Raw genomic sequence first — 24095 nt, 5'->3', positions numbered from 1 at the left:
AAGAGTCAGACAGACCTTGAATCAAGGCTTACTTCTGTTACTCTTATAGTATACAGTCTTGAACAAATTGTTTAACCTGTCAGCTATAGAATGGAGATAACAGTATCCAACTCATAGGACTGTTGAGGAATTAATGAGCTAACGTCTACATATGAAGTGCCTAGTTTGGCAAATAACATGTACTTGATACATACTGCTCCCTGTCCTAAAGAAGTTAAAAATAACTTGTATGAAATTATACATTTTACTTCTTCCGTAGCAGCACTAAGACTAGAAACTAAACCCTTAGGTTCAGTGTTCTTTTTACCACACTGTTCTGTTTTGTCAATAATGCTCATTAATTAAATCTTCGAATTTTTTTTTAACAAATGTTGATTTTATAACTTTTCTGAGGTTATTATGTGACCTTTAGCATGCAGATATAAAGAGTCAACATAATATTATTTGTAGCTTTATATGCACACTGCCAGCTCTACTTAAAATCTTAATTAAAATCTGATCATACTTAGAAATCAGGCTTATGTAACATCCAACACAAATCGAGTTTATGTAATATCCAATATGTTTTTTTTAAAAAAAAAACAATAGAGCAACAGCTTAACAGTGTATATACTGTTAATTTCTGAATTTGGGAAGAACTAAACTATGATGCTTATGTTCTTTGTCCCTTCTGGTATGCTTAAAAAGAGCAACTATTTGTTGGGTTTATTCTGTAACTCTTGAGAGTTAAGTACTTGTTAGCTAAATTAAAAGCCTTTTTCTTGAGAGAATTGTCAGATTCAGTTATTAGTAAATTATGACCCAGATTCCACTTTATCTCTTCTGCATTCTACTGTATTTTAAAAATTATTCAGTACCTTACCATTTGTCATATTTTATACATTTTTCCCCAAGAATCTTTTAAATATTAAATTCTTTGTATTGGTTTGCTTAAACTAATGATACAAGATCAATTTTCCCATATAGTGGAATTAAATACTTCAAATGTAAAAGGTAACTCCATTTACAAATAGGAAGGGGAATGTGGGGACAACAACATTGATTCAAGTATTTTAATTACAGTTGACCGTTGAACAACACAGGTTTGAACTGCGTAGATCTGCTTTTCTCTGTTTTCTTTCCCCCAGTAACTGTATTGGTAAATTTTTTTTGTAGATTTGTGACAACTTAAAAAAATAATTCTTTTCTCAAGCTTACTTTAAGACTACAGTGTATAATACAAAGATAAAATACATGTTAATAGACTGTGTATGTTATCAGAAAGGCTTCTGTCAACTTTAGGCTACTAGTAGTTAAGTTTTTAGGGAGCCAAAAAGTTACATGTGGATTTTTGGCCATATGAGGGTTGGTGCCCCTAACTCCTACATTTTTCAAGGGTCACCTTCACAACATTTTGAATACCTGTGTGTCTTTAAAAGTGAATGTATCTCATAAAAGTCCATTTCTTTTTTAATGATGAAAGTTAAAAGTTGGTGTATAAACTGTGTATGTGTATGTATGTGTGTAAATATACTTCTGATTTCCATACTTCTGTTTACTGTGAAGCAAATTAATTAGCCCACAATTCATTGTAATTTATTTTAAATATAAATTTATCAAGTATACATGTAATTACAGGTCAAATCCTGTTGTAAGGAATACCACTAAAATTTTGTTTTTTTGAATGAAAGTGTGTGTGTATGTGTAGTTATGTTAGGTAGGTATTACTTCATGTAAGCCACCAGTAAATGTTCAGAAATATTTTCATTTTACCAAATTTTTAAAAATGATTGTAACAGTAAAATTTAACCTGTGATTTTTCTCTCCTGTCTTTTGGAGTGTTGGTTATACTCTACACAATATATGCTGTATGTGTGTTGGGGGTGGGGGGTGTCCCCTCCACATATGCATTTTTTTTTCTCCTTTAAAAAATACGTATTTTCACTAGAACAAGTATAATATAATTGGCATGGCTATAAAGGTTTTCAAGGCTTTGAAAAGCAAAAAGAAAACCAAATATTTTCTCAAACTTTTTTCTTCCCAGGGAAGTCGAGACAACATGAGTGTGATACTGATCTGTTTTCCAAATGCACCCAAAGTATCACCAGAAGCAGTGAAGAAGGAGGCAGAGCTGGACAAGTACCTGGAAAGCAGAGTAGAAGGTGGATCATTTAACAAAAAATAAGTAGCTTTATTAAAGAAAAACCTCAACACAATCAAACTTTCACATTTTAGCTTTTAGATCTTTACAAGCCTTTGATATCCAGTGTTTAGTATACAAAAGTGGGAAAGAGCATTTCTGTAGTAACTGTTCAGATGTTTGCGATTGTCCTGTCACAGTTATATTAGAAATAGTAACTAGTGTGGCCTGTACATTCTGTTCAGGATACTTTTGTTTAAAAAGGCTAAAGTGTTTGTGTGCTTTAAAATTCTTGATAAACTCACTCGCATGAGTATTTTATGCCAGGGAAGTATGATTTGTGGTTTAATTATAAACATTATTTATGGTGGTGGTAATTTGAATGCCATCATTCTGTGTAAACCTGTGTTTATGAATTTAAGATCTTTAGGACTTTAAAAAAAAATAATTTGGAGATCACAGCCTCGTTATTGACAATGTTCATGTGCCACAGCTTTAAAAATTTTATTTTAAATGGTTTTAAGGCTTCTTGCCCAAGTCATAAACTGCCTCACTGATACAACATAGACCTGAATAGAAGACATACTTGGTCTTTACCTGGCAGAAATGTAAATGTTCGATAAAATTAAGAATAAGTTGGGAGTTCCAGGAATCTATTTGTCATTCTGCAAATTACTTTGAGACAATTAGATGTTTGTAACTCTCAAGAGTAATGCTTTTAAATATTTGAAAAATTTGATCTCTGATGCAGCTACTATGTGGATAAATATGAAGTTCCTCCAGAGAATTCTAGTTTACTGCATATATTGCAATACGCTTATAGATTATGCAGTTTCTTTAAGCAGAAAACTTGACATGACTATAAAAGTGTTAAAATACATTGGGGCTCCTAAAGTCATTAATTTGCAGGTCAGAGATCTCTAATAGCATGTAAGCATTGACCCTACACACAAATACATCTTGTAGTGCCTGCATTATTAACATTAATATGCACTTTAATTTTGTTTTCTCCCTTTTTACTGTTTGATACCAATTATAATCAGTCTGATATTAGAATCATGATTGGTTTTGATTTTCAGTACTATCTAGAGCTGCTATTTTGGTTTTTTTTTAATGCTCTCCCCCACTTGATAATGGTATATGTAGCATGTGTATGTACCATATAGTATTTCATTCATTGGACATACTACTCAATGAATTTGTTTCCTCACTATTACCAAGAGTCTTGAAATTTATATATTTTAAGTGAATCATTTCAATATAAGTTACTTATATATAATAAATTAAAATACTCAGAATGCTACCAAATCATATCATACTGTTTCAAGTTGCTGGTTAGTGTAAAAATAAGAAACTGTAAGAATATGTATTGGGATAAGTTGATATTTAATTTATTGGCACTTTAACTTGGGAATACATGTTTTCTTACTGATTTAAGAAAATAAGAATAAGTACTTTTATTAACTATGAAATGGGATCAAATTTTAGAATTGAATCGCTACTTTTTAGTGCATACCTTTAAGTTTTTTATGCAATTCTAAATAATTGCTTTAGATAACATAATTTTATATTACAATATTAAGTTTTATATTGCTTTTTTTATCAAGCAAGAATTGCCACCTGAACAGAGTTTACATTAATACTCAATGTTTTTGATATGTTGAAGTGTTGTTATACTTGAACCATTCAATTGGAGATCATTGTGTCATAAATACATATTCTTTACTAAGGTAGATTTGAAGAGACTGCAACTAGAGAATAAATATTACATTAATTAAAACCACTACTATATTTTGAACTGTAGAAAGAATGTAAACTATTTGCATTGTAAAAGTTGTTATATGTCTTAAAAAGTGAAAAATACTCCATTCAGCTTCCAAAACAGACACCAAATACCTTTCTCTTTCTTTTTTTCTTTTTTTTAAATACGTGCCTTCACTGAATTACTGTGACCTACTAAACCTCATTTTATTTGCTTTGAATACTTTTGGCTTCTCTGTCCACCCGACAGAAAAGGACAAAGCTTTTCAGCTCTCCTGTTATCTGTTCCCTTCTAAATACTTGACTTTCTAGGGTTGTGAAAAGATTTAACTTGTAATATAAGCCATCACTTAAGGTTGTGGTCCTTCTAAGCCAATTTGATATTAAATATGTGTGTATGTGTTTTTAAAACCTTCGCTCCCGAGTGCCCAAGCCTTAAAGTTGCTCATTTGGAGATAACTGATAAAATCCCTCTGCCTTGGTGGAGAGGAGTGGGGAGGAGCAGTATGTGTTTATATATGAGTATGTGAAACATACACAATTCTACACAAAATGTATTGTCCAAGAGCAATTAAAGGAATATTAAAATTGTTTCTTTTTCCTTTTTAAGAGCAGAAGGAAGCAGGCTAGTGTAGTATTAATGGGCAGATTAAATGTATTGTCCCATGTGTAATAGGAGATAACTGTTTTTAAAGCTGACTTTTTTTTTAAGATTTGGTTTTCCTGTAATTTTCTTCACAATTAAAATATCCTGATTTATATTTTAATAAAGGAGATGTAAGTTACATTAAATATAGATAATTCAAGGTAATGTTTTTTTAGACCTGAAACCATCATTGATTGAATTTATCATCAGTGTTCATTTCTGTTGTATCTAGTTATCTATCCAATAATTGTATTGGCTTAGCAGAGACTGTATGTTAAGTGTATTATAGCTTTAAATTGTGAAATTGTGCAGTTTAGGTAAACAATCAAATCCCTTTATTTTTGTACAGCAGATTCCCAGCATTAGAACCATGTAGAATAAATATATTAGATGTTAAAGATTACACAATAAAGGAACTTGGCAAACCAAATCTGAGATCCTTGCTTTTTGTTCAGATTTAAGATTGGTTTAAAAAGAAATAAAAGGAAAAAAAAATAGATGGTAAAATTTGGCCCTAATTCTGAAAGAACAGTTTGAGCCATTTAAAGAAATACGGGTAGGCAATGTTTGTCTTTTAATATTTGGTTTTAGTGATGAATTAATATTTTGAAATTTGGTCAAAGGATGGAAGATCTTTATAGGTATTATTTTCAAAGATAATTATAATTTGAGAACTAGAATGATAATTTTCCTGCCCCAGTTATGACAAAGGACATTTCTTAGTGTAAACGTTTAAAAAAAAAATTGAACTGAACTTGAACATACAACTTACAAATAGCTCTGGCATGATCTTGCATTTAGAATAAATATACTAAACTCCCAAGTAGAGACTTACTGTACTAAAGTGAATAGTTTGAGAATTCTTTGAGCTGTTTATATATAGTTGTTGGTATTCTGTGGTATAAGTAACAATGTGCATCTGCATGGCAGATCATATCACTATACCTATTTAATAACTGGATGTTTTGAAATTAATTATTTTAAATGCAGTTGCATAATTTATCAGATTTTCTCTTTTTAAAATTTGTGGAATTTAGACTTATTTCCATTTAATAGGCTTTATTCAAATAATCAACTAAGGAAACATCAATTTATTGCTTAAAGATACTTAGATGAAAATTAAACAGTGGTATTCAAGTATATAACCTAATGTGTACATGCTACTTAAGTATTATTTTGCAAATATAAACATGTATGTCAAATGATTTGGGTTAGTATATAATAAATAAATCCCCTATACTAAAAGGCCTTATTTTTCCCCCAAATCTTGAAATTGTTAAACTGTTATCTTTTTAAAAATCTGTGCAGTATATTTTCAGGGCAAAGTTCAGGAAACATGTTTCCAGTCCAAAGAGAGGGGTTGATCTCAGAAGTAGCTAGTTGGCATCTTAAGAAGAATATTTTCATTTGTATACACATATCCTGATTATGTAATATATTGATTTTAACATAAGGATTTTTTCCCCATGTTTATATCTTGTTTATTTTCATTCTTTGAAGTTAATCTGGCAAGTATCTCCTGTATCATCCTGTGCACCCCTTTTTCATAAATTTTCAAAGGTCAACTTGACTTTTTTTCCTATACCAGTTTAGAAAATCTCAAATGTGGTAAATGCCATCTTTAAAACCCTAAGTTATCTTTGTTTCAGTCTTTTCTTTTTTTAGTTATTATTAAATTTGAATAACACTTACAAAAAAAGTACTTCTGATTCCCAGAAATCATAAAGAAGCAGGGGGAAGGCGTTCCTGACTTAGTCCATGTGATGCGCACATTAGCAAGTGAGAACATCCCCAGCCTCCCACCAGGGGGTGAATTGGCAAGCAAGTAAGTTTCCTTCTGCATACTCTTCCTATTTATCTCAGTACATGAAATATTAGATGTCTGTTGATGAAATGTATTTATCTAATATTTAAAATGATGCAAATATATGTGTTTTCAAACCTGTGGTTGTGTTTTTCAGTATTAATGATACATGGTGCTGATTTAGAATGGGAATGTCATTGTAACTAATTACACTGAAATCTGTCTTTAGTGGAGGCTTGGATTACATTGATATACTCATAGCATTAACAATATAGTGAAATAATTTTTTAAATAAAATTACATAGCACTATGAAGTTCTAAGTATCATTATTATTACTACTACTATAATTCAATTTTGTCAGTTCTAGATAACTTAACACCCCAGAAATGAGCATCTTTCTCTTACTCCATCTGGGCCATTTTTCTGCATTTCTGATTTTCTCATTGTTTTGGTTGTTGATTGTTGGTTGGGTTTTGGTTTGAGGGCAGATAGGAGTATGCATTTCTTGTCTTTTATCTTTGCACTTTTGTTCATACAGCTGGACTAACCTGTGTTAAGTATTAATACATTTTTATAAACTAAAGTGGAGGCTTTAAGCAATTTTATAATTGAAGACTTAAAACACTTTTACCTCAGCTAGCCATATAATTGACCAACAAGGATACATTGACTAATTTCCTTGATTCTCCACTGTGTTCTCTAAACGTAGCCATGTTCTTTGTAATCTTTTCACTAAATGGTAATTGTAAAAATTCCTGTTTGAAGCTTTTATTTCTTGGAAACCTTTTCTTGCAATATGACCTGTGGAATGACTGTCTATAAAATTACTTAAAATCAATTTTGTAAGTAGGGAGGCTGTAACTTACAAATACCACTACAGCTTTTTTAACAAAATATTATTCAAAAACTAATTCCTGAACTTGTCAGAGAAATGTCATATTTGACTTTTCAGTTTTAATAGAGCTTTTTTAAAGGGCCACTACAAAAAGCAGAAATGTAAAGTATATCTAAATTATTTTACTACAACAGATGTTCAAGTTATTTGTACTTCAAAACTAACATTCATCTCTTAACCAGAATATATTAGTATCATATCTTAACTGCTTGGTCAATTCTGACTCATAACCACTTAACCCAGTTCAAATATAAGTAGACCAGATAGACTGAGTTTTTCACTTTGAACTTTTGTCTTTTATTAATTGGGTTGGTGAAATGTTACATTTCAGAGTAAACTCACCAGCACCTTAACTTTAGGGCCCAAATATCTTAAAGTGAATCTCACTAATGACAGTAAAAAATAGGACTAAAATAATTTTTAAGTGTAAGATTATCTTTGATATTTTAATGAACACCTGGCTGTGCATTATTAAAGAGTTTCGTGCTTTGAAGAAGGATTAACTTTCTGCATTTTTTAAATTTAGGCGGAATGTAATTGAAGCCGTTTACAATAGACTGAATCCTTACAAAAATGATGACACTGTAAGTAGCATTTTAGATCCCTCTGCTCCCCTTCCTCTTCACTCTAAATGCATATCCTTCCTGTTTTCTTTTTTTTATAAAGGTAGTATTGATATACACCCTTATGAAGGTTTCACATGAAAAACAATGTGGTTACTACATTCCACCCATATTATTGAGTCCCCACCACCACTCCTATCACAATTGCATTCACTGTCCGTCAGTGTAGTAAGATGCCAGAGTCACTACTTGTCTCATCTGTGCTATACTGTCTTCCCCATGATCCCCCACAGCATGTGTACTAATCATAATACCCCTCAATCCCCTTCTCCCTCCCTCCCCACCTGCCCTTCCCCACCACTCCCCTTTGGTAACCACTAGTCCCTTCTTGGAGTTTGTGAGTCTGCTGCTGTTTTGTTCCTTCAGTTTTGCTTTGTTGTTATACTCCATAAATGAGGGAAATCATTTGGTGTTTATCTTTCTCCGCCTGGCTTATTTCACTGAGCATAATACCCTCCAGCTCCATCCATGTTGTTGCAAATGGTAGGATTTCTTTCTTTCTTATGGCTGAATAGTATTCCATTGTGTATATGTACCACATCTTCTTCATCCATTCATCTACTGATGGACACTTAGGTTGCTTCCATATCTTGGCTATTGTAAATCGTGCTGCAGTAAACATAGGGGTGCATACATCTTTGAATCTGAGAACTTGTATTCTTTGGGTAAATTCCTAGGAGTGGAATTCCCGGATCAAATGGTATTTCTATTTTTAGTTTTTTGAGGAACCTCCATACTGCTTTCCACAGTGGTTGAACTAGTTTACATTCCCACCAGCAGTGTCCTTCCTACCTATTTTTATAGAGCTGTTCAGTGTACCCATTTTCTTTACACACACCCCTGCTTGATTGCTCTGAGCTGTGCCTGCACCACAGTACAGGACATAATCATGGTGAGTGGCCACCTCAGAAAAAAGAAGATTTTTAAGCCTCTGTAAGCAATCAACTTCAGAAGGTTTGTCTCCACTATATATATATTTTTTAAGTTGAGAATAATATCTCTACTCAGAATCTTGAATTACTTTGAGCTTTGTAAGCAGCCACAGCAGAACTTCAGAATGCCCATCTCCACTAAACACTTTTTGTGCCTGAAAAAACCTTTGCCAAGAACCCTGAAGTATATACTTCATTTAAATATTAAAGTTAGGAAGTTCTATTTATATAAACAGACATTAGAATGCCGTATTCTCCAATTGTATATCCTGTTACAATTCTGTTGCAGTATGATAGTCACAGAAAGTGGTGACTTCAAATCATTTGGGCTCTGAACTCTCCTGAAGCCTCTTCAAATGTCATGTTGTTTGTCTTAATCTCTAAAGCAGTGAGTAGTAGTGTTCTAAAAATAAATTGGGTTTTACTGAAGAAAATAATAAAATTCTTTTTAGTAGTTTTATTAGTTTAGAAATGCATTTGGTCAACCTCATGGTAAGACCTTATTTCAAGTATTTCATTCCAAGATAAGACAAGGGTTAACAACTTTTGAACAGATTAAATATTGGTGTTTCATATGCACCCATACACAAATACTTCTTAAAAATTTATATTCTGAAAATCAACTTTACAAAACCTTTCTGCATTATCCAGAAAGTAATGTATTTTGACTCCTCTCAGCTTTAATTGAGTCCCCTTGTTTTGCTTTGTTTCCTTTTATAAAGGACTCTACATCAACTGATGATATGTGGTAAAACTGCTCATCTAGCCATGGAGTTTACCTTCACCTCCAAAGGAGAGTACAGCTCAACTTCCTTGAACCTTTTAAATATCCATCCTCAACTTTAAAGAAGGGCATGTGACATGGGTAGGAGTGACGACACCAGAGAACAGCAGTACAACAGCTAGCCCAGAACTGGTTTTTTTTGTTTGTTTGTTTTTTTGTAAATTTGAGACTTACATAAACGTGATTTCAAACCATAATTCATGTTGTAAATCAGACTCCAGCAATTTTTGTTGTATGATTTTGTTTTTTGTAAAGTGTAATTGTCCTTGTACAAAATACTCATATTTAATTATGAACTGCTTTAAATCACTATCAAAGTTACAAGAAATGTTTGGCTTGTGTGATGCAACAGATAATATAGCCCTTTCAAGTCATGTTGTGTTTGGACTTGGGGTTGGGACAGGGAGAACAGCAGCCATGTCAGCTAGACACTCGGATGTGCATGTGATCATGGAGCATAATTCCAAAATGCTGCAAAGTTGAACATTCAGGAAGTCAATTGAAAACTGTCTTAATGTTCTTGGCAGTGTTGGCATTGTTGAGAAAGCTGTTCCCTTCATACAACTGTCGTTTAGGTTCTTTCCTTGTTGCCATGAGTATTGCAGCTAATGCAGTATATTCATAAGGATATTGATCTTGGGGCTAAAAGGCCTTGATTCTTTGCACCTCTTTTACAAGTCCTTACATTTAATTACTAATTGATAAGCAGCAGCTTTCTACATACAGTAGGAAACTGCCACGTTTTTGCTATCATGATTGGCTGGGCCTGCTGCTGTTCCTAGTAAGATATTCTGAATTCCATTTTATCAATAAAGCTTGATTTAACAAACAAGAAATTTAATCATGTATGTGTAATTCCTCCTTTACCCCACCCTTTTAAAACACCATGCCATTGTAAATGAGAAGTTTCTCATGGGGAGAGGTGTTAAGTCTTTTATTTGGAAAATACTATTATTCAAGGCATATAGATGGAACTGTTTCCCTTCCATTAGAAAGATGAACAGATTTAAGTCTCTGTTGTTCCTTAATCTGTTTTTTTCCATGGGTTTCTTTCTGGCTGCTTATTTCTTCATTAAGATGTGTATTAGCTTGATTTTGCCTACTGTTTAATTAAATTGTCAAAGCTTGACAATCTAACATTATGGTAGGTGTGTATGTGTGTAAGAGTATGTGTGTGTGTGTTTGCCTGTGATTTTTAATTGGCCCAGTGTCTTTAGAGTCCAAGTAGTTAAGAAGATGTATTTGTGATTTGAAATATAGCATGTTGATAATATTTAGCTGTTGGCCTTTAAAAATAACTTGCAAAGCTTAAAGAGTTATAGAAATAAAAATAACCTAATTTAATTTAGGCTTAAATTCCTCTGATTAAGCATGTGAAAATAAGTTTTAAAATTTGTCACATTGAAAAGACTACTGTTTTGTGCCCTTCTGTGTTTTGTCTTTTTAGGTTGAATATTGTATTTGTCACCATGTTATTTAATCATTCAGTAGGCAGATTCCCCATTAGAAAACTTTTAAAATGTAAAGTTAAAAAACATTGAATACAAAGTCAAAATTTTGTGTATAGAAGATAGTATAATCAATTTTGTTTTGTTTTTTCCCTAACTTGGAAATATACATATTTGTATATATAGCCTTAAAACTAATGTAAAGTTAGGGGAGTAGTGGGAAAAGTAATGTAAAATGTCTGATTTAAGTAGTTACATACCAGCAAAATATTTTCATTATCCCTCTTATTTGTGAGGCAATTAAATGTAACTTAATTGTATTTAATTTATATCTTAATCCAGCATGAATGAAGAAAAACAAATGCTATTTATATTTAAAAATTTGTAACAGTTGGAATTACAAAACAAATTCCATACTCACAAATATATGATTAATGTCTAAGTCTGTGGTAGAGTGCAAAGTATGATAATGTTCTAAGTTATGGCTTTGCAAACATCTAAATGTGCATTTAATGAATACCAGAGCTTCCTGTGTCAGTTAATTACCATACATACTGGTACTGAAAACTAAATCCCTCTTAGAAGTAGTTAGGTCCTTAATTTTTTAAGTAGACTGAAGCTTTTAGTTCTGGAAATTTTAAAACCTTGAATTGGACTTTGACATGGAAAATCTTAAATCACAGGTAAAAAATCTGTGATGGGAATTTATATTTCAGACCATAACAGCATATTTAGAGCCTCTTTTATTTGAGAATCTTTAAATAAAAAAGAGGAAGTTAAAATATTCCTCTGTTAAAATTATTAATGCTGAAATTAGGCTTGGAAGTGAGAGAGTATTAAGTGTGATCTAAGAAGACTAAATCTTTTCCACATGAGTTAGCGTTGCCATACTAGGTACAATTTTTCGTTATAAATATACAGGAAGTATACATAATATCAGCGGATTGTGTGTGTTCTTAATTCCTGGGGGCAATGGTGGGGAACCAACCACATTTTAAAAGGCACTTTTGCACCTCTATTATGCACTTCATTTTGTACCACTTAAATTCTTGACTCCCACCCCCTTTTGTGTGCAAATTAGCATCTCAGGGCAATGCCTCAACTTTTTGATGTGGTATATGTTATTTTCTTTGGAGGGATACAGTTCTTCTGTGATGATAATATTCTATTCAAAATGTACTTTCATTTAAATGTTTTAATAGGATGAACTCAATTTGCCACCTTTAATAGGAAATTCATTTTGTATAGCACTCTTGTTACCCTAACATTAAAAAATTTCGCTGATGTTATTGTTTTAGAAAGGTAAGCTCACTTAATTTTCACTTTCTAAAGGAATATACTTTTACAGATAACAGAAGCAGTACTCATTATTAGCATTAACTTTAAAAAAAAATCCGAGTGGTATTTTACTTTTTCAGCTTTAAAACTATTTCAAACATATTTTTTATTATAATGCATTAACTTGCTTCTAGAGTACTATGCAATTAGTTTACCACTCCAACCACTTAATTTTTTTTACTAACTTTGTAACATTAAGAAATTTGAATTAAAGAATAAATCTATTGCGTAATACACATAATCTGAATTATAGCAGTACTTTTAGAGATTATCTGTTTGACCATATATTAATCTAGCTAATAAGTCAGCTTTCCCACAAAACATAGTGTTATCTGCAAAACACTGTTCTAGGCTAAGCACCTTGGAACTATAAAGAAACAAATAGGTCCCTGCCCTCGAGGAGTTTACAGTTTGGGTTAGAATTATAATCTAATGTGTGTTAATATTATAACTGAATCACTTATCCAAAAAAAAATAGTTACCGCCCACCCACTGTTTGCCAGATGCTTTCCTGAACAAGGTGGTCTCTGTCCTAAAGAGCTAGTTTGTACTTCCTTTATTCACTTAAAAACTCCCGTTTTTTTCTTCTCTAACATTAAATCTCATTCTGCTCAACAAAGGAATAAAATTGGACTGATGGGCTCAAGTCTGTTCAGTATACTTGATTGCCCTTAACGAATGGCATTTATTCTTCCTGCTGACAGCCACCAAGTCAGAGGAATAGGTAATGGATTTCTTAAAATTCTCCAACTATGGAAATACTGGTGGAGTTTGAGTTTATGGCACTTAAATATAATATATATGTAGCTAAATTTATCTTATTTAAGTAAAACTCTTTTTCTTGAAAACACACTACCAGTGTTAATATCCAATGTTAGCCAAATGATTACTGTGGTTTAATTCTTAGAAATCACTGCCCATGTTTACTGGACAAATTCATACAGGAATTGAGTTTGTGACTTCTGAAAGAACTGATGAGATTGGTTATAGGTTTTCCTTTTTTAATTTGAATTTCACAGTATATATGTTTAATTCATGAAGTTTGAAGATGTTTAAGCCTTTAATGTTCTGATTACTATTTGTACAGTATTATATTAGGATTTGTTATTAGAAAAGAATGTGTAAATATCTCAGTACATGAATATTTCTCTTTTGAGGTTTTTCTTTGAAGGAACCTTAGAGAGTTTCATTTATTTTTGCTTGCAGATACTGCTGGTGAGATGACATTTTTTTGAGTGTGATCTAGTTTTCTATTTTTTTGTTTAGACAGGAAGAAGACTTCTTTATAGCTTAAAATTTTAGAGGCCTAATTTTACTTTATTTCCTTCAGTAATGTGCCATGGGTTTTGGATTGTATCTGTTTTAAATTATATATTACTACAGAATACGTTTGAAATATTTAAAAGTACATTTTCCAAATGTAATACTGTATGGTTTTGTTGGTTAGAATAAGTCTCAGTTTAAGTGTTAGTCATTACTGATATAACGCTGTACAGAAACAATGAGAGGCCTTTGATCCCACTTTGTCCTGTGAACTTTCTCTTTTGTTCACCTCCACACAGATTGTTTCCCTATTGCCTGCTTTATATATTAAGCTAGTGGCCTCTGCTCTCATGTTTCCTAATTAATATTACCAGCAGGTAGGAGTACACCATTTAGAAGAGCTGAGATGTATTGAAATTGTAGTTGACAACTTATAGTTTTATTACATGAGTGGAAAAGGTTGTTTAAATTGATAAAACAACAAACTGACATTTTTTCTCCCTTATCCTGCATGAAATGTTGCTTCATTTCCTCTACTACTCTATTGGTAGTTTCTCTTTTATTCAAACTGAAACAGGCCAATTCCATTTTCTTGAGCAAGAAAGCTTAGTGGATTACCTCACCAAGGTCAATTAATACTATGTAAAACTAGGCTGAAAATAAAATTTGGGAGATGGAGTGGTGAGGAGATGCCAGTGAGGACAGAGAAGAATTATTAATTTAAAAGCCATAGAAAGGTCTGCCTTGGATCCAGCTGTATATTATTAAGAGCTGTTGTGCCACATAAACTAGTGAGAACCAACCAACCTTGCTTCTTTGTATAATTTGATTTTTCCTGCAAAGGGGGAGGTAGTGATAAAAATTACTGCTGCTTCAACTTAGAAACAACTGGGAAAGATAAATGCCATGTTTCTTCACCACAAAACTCTTACGCTTCAGTTCAATTTCTCCAAAATCTAGTTTTCTACTAATAGCTTTCTCATTGAACTAAATATTTAGAAAAATTGTTTAGAGTTTTTCCCTTCTTTTTACATAGTCCTCCTGATCTGTAAAAGACACTTAGTAACACTGCATTTGTATGGTACTGTCTAAGTTAGATTTGTGTAGGAGTTTGGGTAGCTGCAAAACAAAATTAGTAATATCTTAATTGGTGTAGTGAACAGCACAGGATCATTATAGCATTGGTTCTTAACCTTTTAAGGTCATAGGTCCTTTGAGATTAATGAATCCTAGGAACTTCCTCACCCAGGAAAATGCTTATGATGTGTGTAACTCCCCAAAGTTTACAATATTGTAGTGGTTCATGGACTCCTGGGTAAGATTCCATACACAGCATAATAGGGCCCATACAAAATACTTCAAGGGTCAAGAAAAATTGACTCTATTTTAAGGAATTGTGTCACTTTTTTAAAGATTGATGAGGTGGATGGGGCTTAGGCTAGAGTCTGATATTAAAACATCTTTTTTTAAGGTTGTACTTGGGGGAAAAGAAGAGTGAGTGAGTAGAGGTGAAGAAAAAAACAGTATTTGGACTAGTTTTGGAGAATAACTTTCTCTAAGTTTGCCACTTTTGTAACAGGAAAGAGGTAAAACAAATTGTTTCTGGAATGTTTCTGACCTGCATAGTGCAAATACATGTTCACAAGCAACCATTTCATTGTCAGATCTCACATTTTAAGATTTTGAGCTTCCTGGTGTTAGAGTTTGTTAAATATTCAATTCACTTTAGATTCTAAGGAATTGAGTATTTTCTTTCTGATACAGAATGTTGAAATAGGATCTAACATAGCCACCAATGTAGAGGGTTAATAAGATTTCTACTACATTATAACCATCATGATAAAATTGATAAGCTTGTTGCATTTATTGCCAAAATTAGATGTTGAGTTACAGCATATTTAATTCCCATTTATGGGAATTTTGAAACATAGAAACTGTTGTCTTAGATGGTTAGCTTTTGACTAAATCAACTGCATTACCTGTGGGAAAATATCTTGTTTATAGTGATATGCCCCAATACTGTTTGGTTTCACTCTTGACATGATTTATTTCACTTAATTTGTATAAATGATACTGAGTGGAGAGACCATGTACATGTTAAAAGCATGTTGTGTTATATATAGATTCATTTAAAAAATCTATAAATGTAAAATTATACCACTGCAGAAATATTTTTTCTATACACAGTGTATAACAAATTCTCCATAGTAACTCAGTCCTGTTTTCAGTTTATGTGACCCAAACTTTTGAAGGAATTCCATAAATGTATATTTTGTATTATGTACTATTTCCTGGTCCAGAGAAAATATGTAAATTCAGTTCTAACTTTAAGAATGTGCTTTCTGTTTTCAAGTCCACTGAAGAAATTGCATTCAGCCTGTGAATGGTTGCAGATTGTATGTGAGATGAAAAGTAGAAATAACTTTTAGTTTGCAAAACTGGTGCCACTAAATAAACAGGCAATTACATAATGCGTGTGTATTTATGATTGTTTGATATCATTGCAAGCAGCAATTTTGTTCTTCCTTGAGACCTGGAAAATTTAAATTAGTTATTAGGAGACTTAAAGAGAATTTTTTGTTTAACTAAATTTGGTTAATTTGCTTAAAAAGATAGACGTAATAATCACATTTTGAGCTAGACTTTTCCCTTCTTGGTTTTTAGGAAGATTACTGAAAGCTAGTAAGTTTTGAGTTGATGGTTATTTTCATGAAGATATTTCAGAATAAAAAGCCAGGAAGAGTTTGTACCTTTTTGGCAAGAACATTCTCACTTGTCTACTTATAGAGGATATATACATATATTTCTTCTTCCTCAAAGAGTTGGGATTGGGATTGGGAGTGATCTTGAAAAGGACTTCCCAACTGGTATCCCCTGGTGTAGTGCCCCCTTCTGTAGCAGATGTGTGTGTTTTGGGAGACTTCCTCTGCTTATTCTGATCATTGGTTGTACTGCCTGTGTTCATTGCTGAAAGTGTGACTTACAGGCTTGCACAATTAAATTAGAAGGTTTTCAGAGTACATTGAATTGGTGATGGAAGTGAAGTTCTCTAAACTGTAAGAGTTTATTTTCTTAGTTGTAAAATGTTAATGAAGCATCATAACCAAAGGCAACAAGTATTTGAACTAAGTAAGGTTGAGGCAAACAAGGATTTATTTGGCTTATGTGTAGCTGGTACCTATTCACTTGTCAAAGTAGATCTTGTAGTTTTGTTTTTGTTTTTGTTTTTTGCAGTTATTTTGAAAGTTGAATGTGGGAGTGGGTTTCATAAAAAGTGTTTATTTCATGTGTTTTTTCCTCTTAATTGGTTACTTACTGAGAAACTAATACTAGGGTGTTTTTTTCTCCTTTTTTCTTGTTACCACTTAATAGCTCAGACTAAAATTCTCATCAAATCACAGAAATTTTTATTGTAATTGAAAAGTCTGTTCTTAAAGGAACTACTCCAGAAAAACTTGGCTTGCATGACCTCCATAGATAGGGCTTTGTTTACTTGCTACAAAATCAACCACTTACCAGACACTGGTTAAAGATTTCTCTTCTGCCTGTTGTCTAAATGAAATTTGTATTTATTTGTTCTGGTGTCTTACATAAGGTGATTCAGAGTATCTAAAAAGCTTTCTATGATTGTGTGTTTCATGTTAATAGTCCTACTGTTACCCAATACTGAATTAGCTAAAATTAGTTTGTTTGTTGTTATCTGCTATAGTTTAGGTATGGGCTTGAGTCCTCCCAGACCAAAGTACTTTCTCTATGGCTTTCTTTATACTAACTACACACAAGTTTTCCCAGATGTTAATTCAAACCAGTGAAATTTCCAGTAGTTGAGCATTTTTTATCTACCCAAATGGCAGTTTTATATGGTTCAATTTGACAGTTTCTGAAGTAGTTGTTCGTGAATGATCAGATTACAAGTCAGTACTTCTCTGATTATTTATATTCCAATTTAGTCATTTAGTCATGTCGCCTTAAAAGTGGATGACAGGTTTAAAGAAAATATTTATTTATTTATTTGCAAATAGGAAGTTTGATAAATATAGACAATGCCAAATTTATAATTCCTACCTTGAAATTAAGTGAAAGCTCTCAGGATAACTTTATTTTAAATTACTAATTCTTTGTCATTCCCGTTCTTACAGAACTCCTACAGATGCTCTAGTATTAGATCAATTTGTTCCTTGATCAGTGAGAAATGTTATTCCAGCAATGCCCTAGAAAGGAAATAATATTGAATTTAAATGTTAAGGCAAGATTATAATAAACAGTAAAGACGAAGGGAAAATGAAGGTTTTTATTTTGAATTACATGATTCAGTGAGTGGAGAATTCCTTTCAAACATCTTATTAAGGGTGTTGAGATGTATAGATTCAACAGTCTGCTACTGTGAAACTTCACTGAAGCCTCTCTGAAAGTTGCCCTTTTCAGTGCAAAGGTGGATGAGGGCTCTAACTTTGACCTAGGTGACAAAGTCCCATTTAGGTGGAAAGCCATGCTGTGCTCTTCCTGAATATCTTTTTTGTATTATATTTTGCTATTTAAAGTGTTTGCTTTGTTAACAGTTCACTAAAATTGTCCAGTATTTAAAAATCAAAAGATTTGCTAGAAAAGTCTGTTCTAGGTCAAAAGGGTTATTATATGTGTACCTTACATTAGCATATTGAAATTGTTCAGGGATTGTCTTGTTTTTTAAATTCTCAGTGTAACAGACTTGAGTGTATATTTGGTTCTGTTTAATCAAGATTCACTATCAGTGAAAAAGCAGTTATTTTAGCCACTGATCTTTCTACTAATAAAACTCAAAAGGTTTTTTTTTTTAACTAAAAAATCTCCAGAACATTACTAACAAAACAACTAAAATTTTCTATTGACTGAATATAGTAGAAGCACATGGGAAGTGACTGTTTTACTTGTTCATTAGGCAAACAAAAGTCTTTATGTAACTGATGTAAATTCATCTTTTATAACTGTCTGCATTTCTTAATGAATTTTGACAGACTCTGCTGCAATGATCCTTAATAAAAAGAAAGAGAGAGAGGTCTTAGAATTCCCTAAGGGCAAGGAAACTGCTTTGGTGCCTAGAGCTTGCTGGGTGTCCTCCTTTGTATTTACCTTTATGCCTGAAGTCTGAATGCTTGCCTTGTTTTATTACTTTGGGTTTGTTTTAAATATATAAGTTCCTGCACTGCATTCTGCTTCAGGACTTCCGTAAATATTTTTTAGAAAAGTCTGAGGGCATTGAATTCTGCATCGTTGGATATCGTAAGGGTTGCGTGTGCTCTCTCCTGAATTTTACAACATATACAGACTAAACTATTTAGTGACAATATGGTTATAAGTGTAACACCACATATACATACATAGATATCCTTGTTCAAGGTCAACTCCACAGTGCCTGTCACTAGTATTACTGGTTCAACTTGACCTTCAGGGAATTTTGCCCGCTTCACGACCAGATGGATTTGGCATCTGACAGAACCAACAGTGCTGGTAAAAGCTTCATCTCAGGAGGAGCAGGGCTCCAAGGAGGAAAATTCCTGGAGGGCAAGTCTCCATAATTTGAGATAAGGAAGACAGCAGTAGCAATTTTTGGAGATCGTATAGTTGGCTCTAAAATCTGTTGGAACTGTCTTGGTATTTTAGTTTCTTGGACTGAAAGTCACTTTTGTTCAAAAATCATTTGTTCAGTTACATAAATTTGCTTTATGTGAAAATAATTGTATTTTTAATCATAAGACTTTAACAAGTCATTTAATGAAGTTTACATTTTTCTTTTTGGCAAGGGAGGAAGGAGGAAATGGAATGTGGAGGAGGGGAAGAAGAAATAAGGGCGAGAAAAAGGTTTTAAAGTGAGAATATACTTTTTATTTAAGTTAAAAAAATTCTGTTTTTCTGAAACTCAAAGTGGAATTTTGGGCCCCATAAGTCATCCTTATGTTTTATAGCAGTCAATAATACATCCCTGCTTTGTAGATTAGGTCTTTCTTTGTTCTCCATTATGTCCCTCCAGAGGCCCTGGATTAGGGGAAGGAGGGACGATTCAACTTCACTTGTCAACTGTCATGTGTAGGTTCAATTAGGAAAGCAATTAAAATGAGGCTTAAGATTGCAGATTTCCCATCTTTTAATCTGTTCCCTGGCTTCTCCAAAGCAGTGGTTCCAAACCTGCTGGAAAGTGGTTCTTGACATGCTGGTAGGACGACCGACCTAGGATGCTTTTAAAAAAATCCTTAAGTGAAGGGTAAGCTGGAAGGGTCACACTGGCCCCACCACCATCCCCATTGACTGCACCCTCCCTTGCCCCTTCTCAGATCTCTGTTCAAATCCCCTCAATGTCTCCCATTTCACTCAGTAAAAGCCAAAGTATTTCCAGTGGCCTACGAAGCCCCCTATATGATCTGGTCCCTGTGACCCCTTGGACTTGCCTCCCTCACCCTAGCCACAGGGGTCTCCTGGCTGTCCCCAGAACGTGCCTGTCTTATTTAAACCTTAGGGTCTTACAGGCACTTGCTTTAGCTGTTTCTTATACCTGCATTGTTTCACTGGCCAAACAAGTCACATCTCACTTAAAGGGGACCTGAAAGGGACAAACCAGACCATCTGTGAACAACCTAATAACTACCATGGGGGCACAGTATGCATTTGGATGAATAAGGCTGTGTGTGTGCACGTGTGTGTGTGCATAAAGAAACTAAGACTGTTGGTGTATATCCTCCAAGAGACGTGGTTGTATTTGAACTCTGCACTGAGACGAGTGCCGATAGCAGAGTCTGGGACCACATGGGATGTTCTCATATCGAACGTGCTCTTAATTCTAAGAGGTTAGTGTTCTTGCATCTTTGGGGTGGAGTGGCTGACATTGAGGGCGAGGTTGCAATTTGCATGGGCAGGGCTAAGTGGGAAGTTTTCCAAGCAAACAGCTGAGCCAAGGAAAGAAGGGTAGGCAAGGCGGCTGCCGCCGCTGAGAATGCTGGTCTACGCAGGAACCTCCCACACTCAGACTCCTCACAGGGATGGGAGAGGTTTAGCTGAAGGTAAAAGGAGGCCTGCTTTCTGTCTTTTGCTTCTTGAAAAGAGCTTTCACTAACTTTGTAACTTATACTAATGAATATAACATTAGTACATAATTGGACATATATGAACATTAATATATATTAATGAATATAACTGTCCCAAGTCAGCTTTACTCTCAAGTCTAGTGGCATTTCGTTTAACACATGGAGGAGCTGTCCTCCCCTCCCACACCACCTGCCCCAAGCCTAACAGTCCAAACAATTTTGGCTAATCGCCCAGTGAGAAAAATTTATCTGTTATGTCCTCTACCCACGTCAAGTTCTGGAGCCGCTGGAAGAGAGATGGGCCGCAGAGAGCCTCGGCAGGAGCTGGGGCAGACCCGCGCGCCCGCAGGGCAGACGGCGCCACCCTAGCCGAGCCGCTCGGACGGCCGCGCTCCGCTTGGAGCTGCGCGCAGAGGCCCCCGGGCGGGGGCCGCGGGAGATGCTGCTCCAGGTGTCCTGTTTGCTCCTGCTCGGCTGCGGCACGCTGCCCTGGCACCACCACCCTCCACGCCCAAACAAGACATTAACGTTCAGAATGCAAAGTTGGAGCTAAAAGCAGTCAAGTATTTATCATTTTCCGAGTTTTTACAACAGCATACATTTCATAGTTTAAAAAGCAGCCTCCAATTTATCAGCACCTTATTTTTGATGTGACTACCTTAAGATGTGTAATTATTATACGCATATTTTTGAGCCGCTTCTAAAGCTACTCCCCAGTCCACGGGTTGTGAATGCTAATTTGGGTGTGAACACGGCAAGACCCTCTATCAGGAAGCTCCCCCTCACCCACGGTGCTCTGCTTCCTTTCACTCTACAGCAGAACATGTACTAGCTGTGGCTAGGACACGAGGTAAAACAATAATATAGTTTTCTAAGTAACTGGTTCTCTCGAGTAAGAAGTTCTCTGAACGCAAGTGGTGAGCAAAAACCAAAAGCAGAACACAACCGCAAAGGCTGTGCTCACTGGATCCTTCATCATCCTGCTGCTCCACTGGCCTGCCCGACGTTGCTACGGAGAATTATTAGCCATTATTAAATAAATAAACCCCTGCTGTCACTAAGTCGGGAGAATGCCAAAGCTGCCACTGTCAGAGGCCTCTCCACTGCCAGTTGAAATTTATGCCGTGGCGACCCCGAAACTCAGCAGGCAGTTCAGGTGGGCACCCTTCGCTGTCCCTACTGTGCGCCGCACACCGGCGGATACCCGGGCGTCGCCTCATCTCTAGACAATGATTCCTTTTTGCTTTGAGGCGATAAGGGCACCGAAGAGAATTTTGTTTGTCACAGAGCGTACAATTTTAAGCTAGACTACCCAAAACCTCCAAGTTTGGTGACAGTCTTTCTAATCATTTTCCAGTGATGCAGGGAAAAGATAGAAATTCTAACATACATGGATTGTTGTATGAATTAAAAAATATTAAATAAAATATACTAGATTTATCCCCTACCAGATTTAAATAACCTGTTTTAAAAAAATTCTCAATCTGTAAAACTTTTTCAAACATCTTTGATAACATTAGCCACCTGAATTCTCAGAAAAAAATCTCAACAGCTTTATTATCTTTTGACATGAGTTTTTATTGTTAAAATATACATAATAAAAGTTACCATTTTAACCATTTTAAATATGAAATTCAGAGGCATTAAGTACATTCACAATGTTGTTTGACCATCGCTGCTCTTTCCATATAGCATTGTCCAAACAAACTCTTACCCATCGAGCAGTAATTGCCCTTTCTAACCTCCCCCCTCAGGCCTTGCAAACTCTATTCTACTCTCTACCTCTAGGAATTTGCCTCTGTGAAGGATTCATAAAAGTGAAATTATACGCCATTCAGTCCTTTTGTGACTGGTTGATTTTACATAGCATAATATTCTCAAGTCTTATCCATGTTGTGGCATGTATTGTAATTTCATTCTTTTTCATGGCTGAATGTTATTCCAATGACGTGTACCAAATTTTGCTTATCTGTTTATCCATTGATTGACACTTGGTTTTTTCCCCACCTTTTGGCTATTGTGAATAATGCTGCTATGAACATGGGTACAAGTTTTTGAGTCCCTGTTTTCAATTGTTTTGGGCATATATCTAGAAGTGGTATTGCTGGGGCATACTGAAATTCTTTGTTCAACTTATTGAGGAACTGCCAGACTGTTTTCCACAGCAGCTGCACCATTTTACAGTCCCACCAGCAATGAAAGAAGGATCTGGTTTCTCCACATCCTCCCCAACACTTATTTTCTGTTTGAATAGATGTCCTGATGGATAATGGTGGTATCTCACTGTGGTTTTGATTTGCATTGCCTTAATTAATGTTGAGCATCTTTTCACACGCTTTTTGGCTATTTGTGTATCTTCTTTGGAGAAATGTCTGTTTGAGTTCTTGGTCCACCCTGTAACTGGGTGGTTTGGTTATTTTGGTGTGTTGAGTTGTAGGAGTTCTTAATATATTCTGGATATTAATTTCTTATTATATAGGTGATTTGCAAATTTTTTCTCCCATTCTGTGGGCTGTCTTTTTACAGACTTTGATAGTGTCTTTGATACACAAAGTTTTTACTTTTTATGAAATACAGTTTAGTTTTTCTTCGTGTGCTTTTGGTGTCATACCTGAGAAATCATGTCTAATCCAAGGTCATGAAGATTTGCACCTATGTTTTATTCTAAGGGTTATAGGCTCTTAAATTAGGTCTTTGAACCACTTTTGAGTTAGTCTTCTGTGTATAGTGTAAGGTAAGGGTCCAACTTCATTCTTGTGCATGTGGATATACATACACTTTCCCTAGCACCATTTGTTTAAAAGATTACAGTTTTATTTGTGACAACAGATTGAGCTGTTCCTTTTCTCTTCCTGTCTCACCTGACACTGGGCACAGGCTGGAGACAGCCCCATTCTCGTCAGCCAGGTGAGACCATGGAACTGGGGAGAAAGGGACGGGAAGACAGTGTAGCAAGAGACCCTTGGCCTTGTCCTGAATTTGAAAACAATGGGCTCAGCTAAGGAACTGGCTCCCTTTCATTTTGGCTTATGTTCCCAAACTCTTTTATAGTATTTATACATTTGGATGATGGCTGTAGAAGAGTAAATGTGTTCCTAAATATAGCATTTAATTTTAGCTAGACAAAGCCTCAGGGTTACATCACTCAAGGATATAATAGCTCCAGCCTCCTACACATGGGTAGCCATTGCTGTTCACTTTCAAGGTTTTATCACATGGTGGCTCAACTTGTTTCTACTACTTCAGCTGCCACCAACTGATGGATTCTGTCCACAGTTCTTAAGTCCAAACTCTCTAAGAGAGAGGATCTAATTGGCTGGCCAGTCAACGTCCATTCTCAAGAGTGTCATTGGGCTGAGCTCCTTCCCTGGCCCATCTTGTGGGCCGTGGCTGGCTTGTGAGACAGCTGCCTTCGATGCAGGTGCC

General features: G+C 34.7%; 1 protein-coding gene across 1 annotated transcript in view; it reads left to right on the top strand.

Annotated features, from left to right (window-relative positions):
• The window catches only part of PPM1A (protein phosphatase, Mg2+/Mn2+ dependent 1A), a 45038-nt gene extending 28951 nt beyond the window's left edge, over positions 1-16087 (top strand). The window contains exons 3-6 of the mRNA XM_036919300.2: positions 2024-2141; positions 6243-6351; positions 7753-7810; positions 9504-16087. Of these exons, the coding sequence (XP_036775195.2) occupies positions 2024-2141; positions 6243-6351; positions 7753-7810; positions 9504-9533 (315 nt within the window). The 3' untranslated portion in view covers positions 9534-16087. The remainder of the gene's footprint in view (positions 1-2023; positions 2142-6242; positions 6352-7752; positions 7811-9503) is intronic.
• The last annotated feature ends 8008 nt before the right edge of the window (positions 16088-24095 follow it).

The sequence above is a fragment of the Manis pentadactyla genome, chromosome 11 (genome assembly GCF_030020395.1).
Source record: "Manis pentadactyla isolate mManPen7 chromosome 11, mManPen7.hap1, whole genome shotgun sequence".
NCBI lineage: Eukaryota > Metazoa > Chordata > Mammalia > Pholidota > Manidae > Manis > Manis pentadactyla.
The sequence above is the reverse complement of the archived record's forward strand: the minus strand, read 5'-3'. Positions and strand labels throughout refer to the sequence as shown.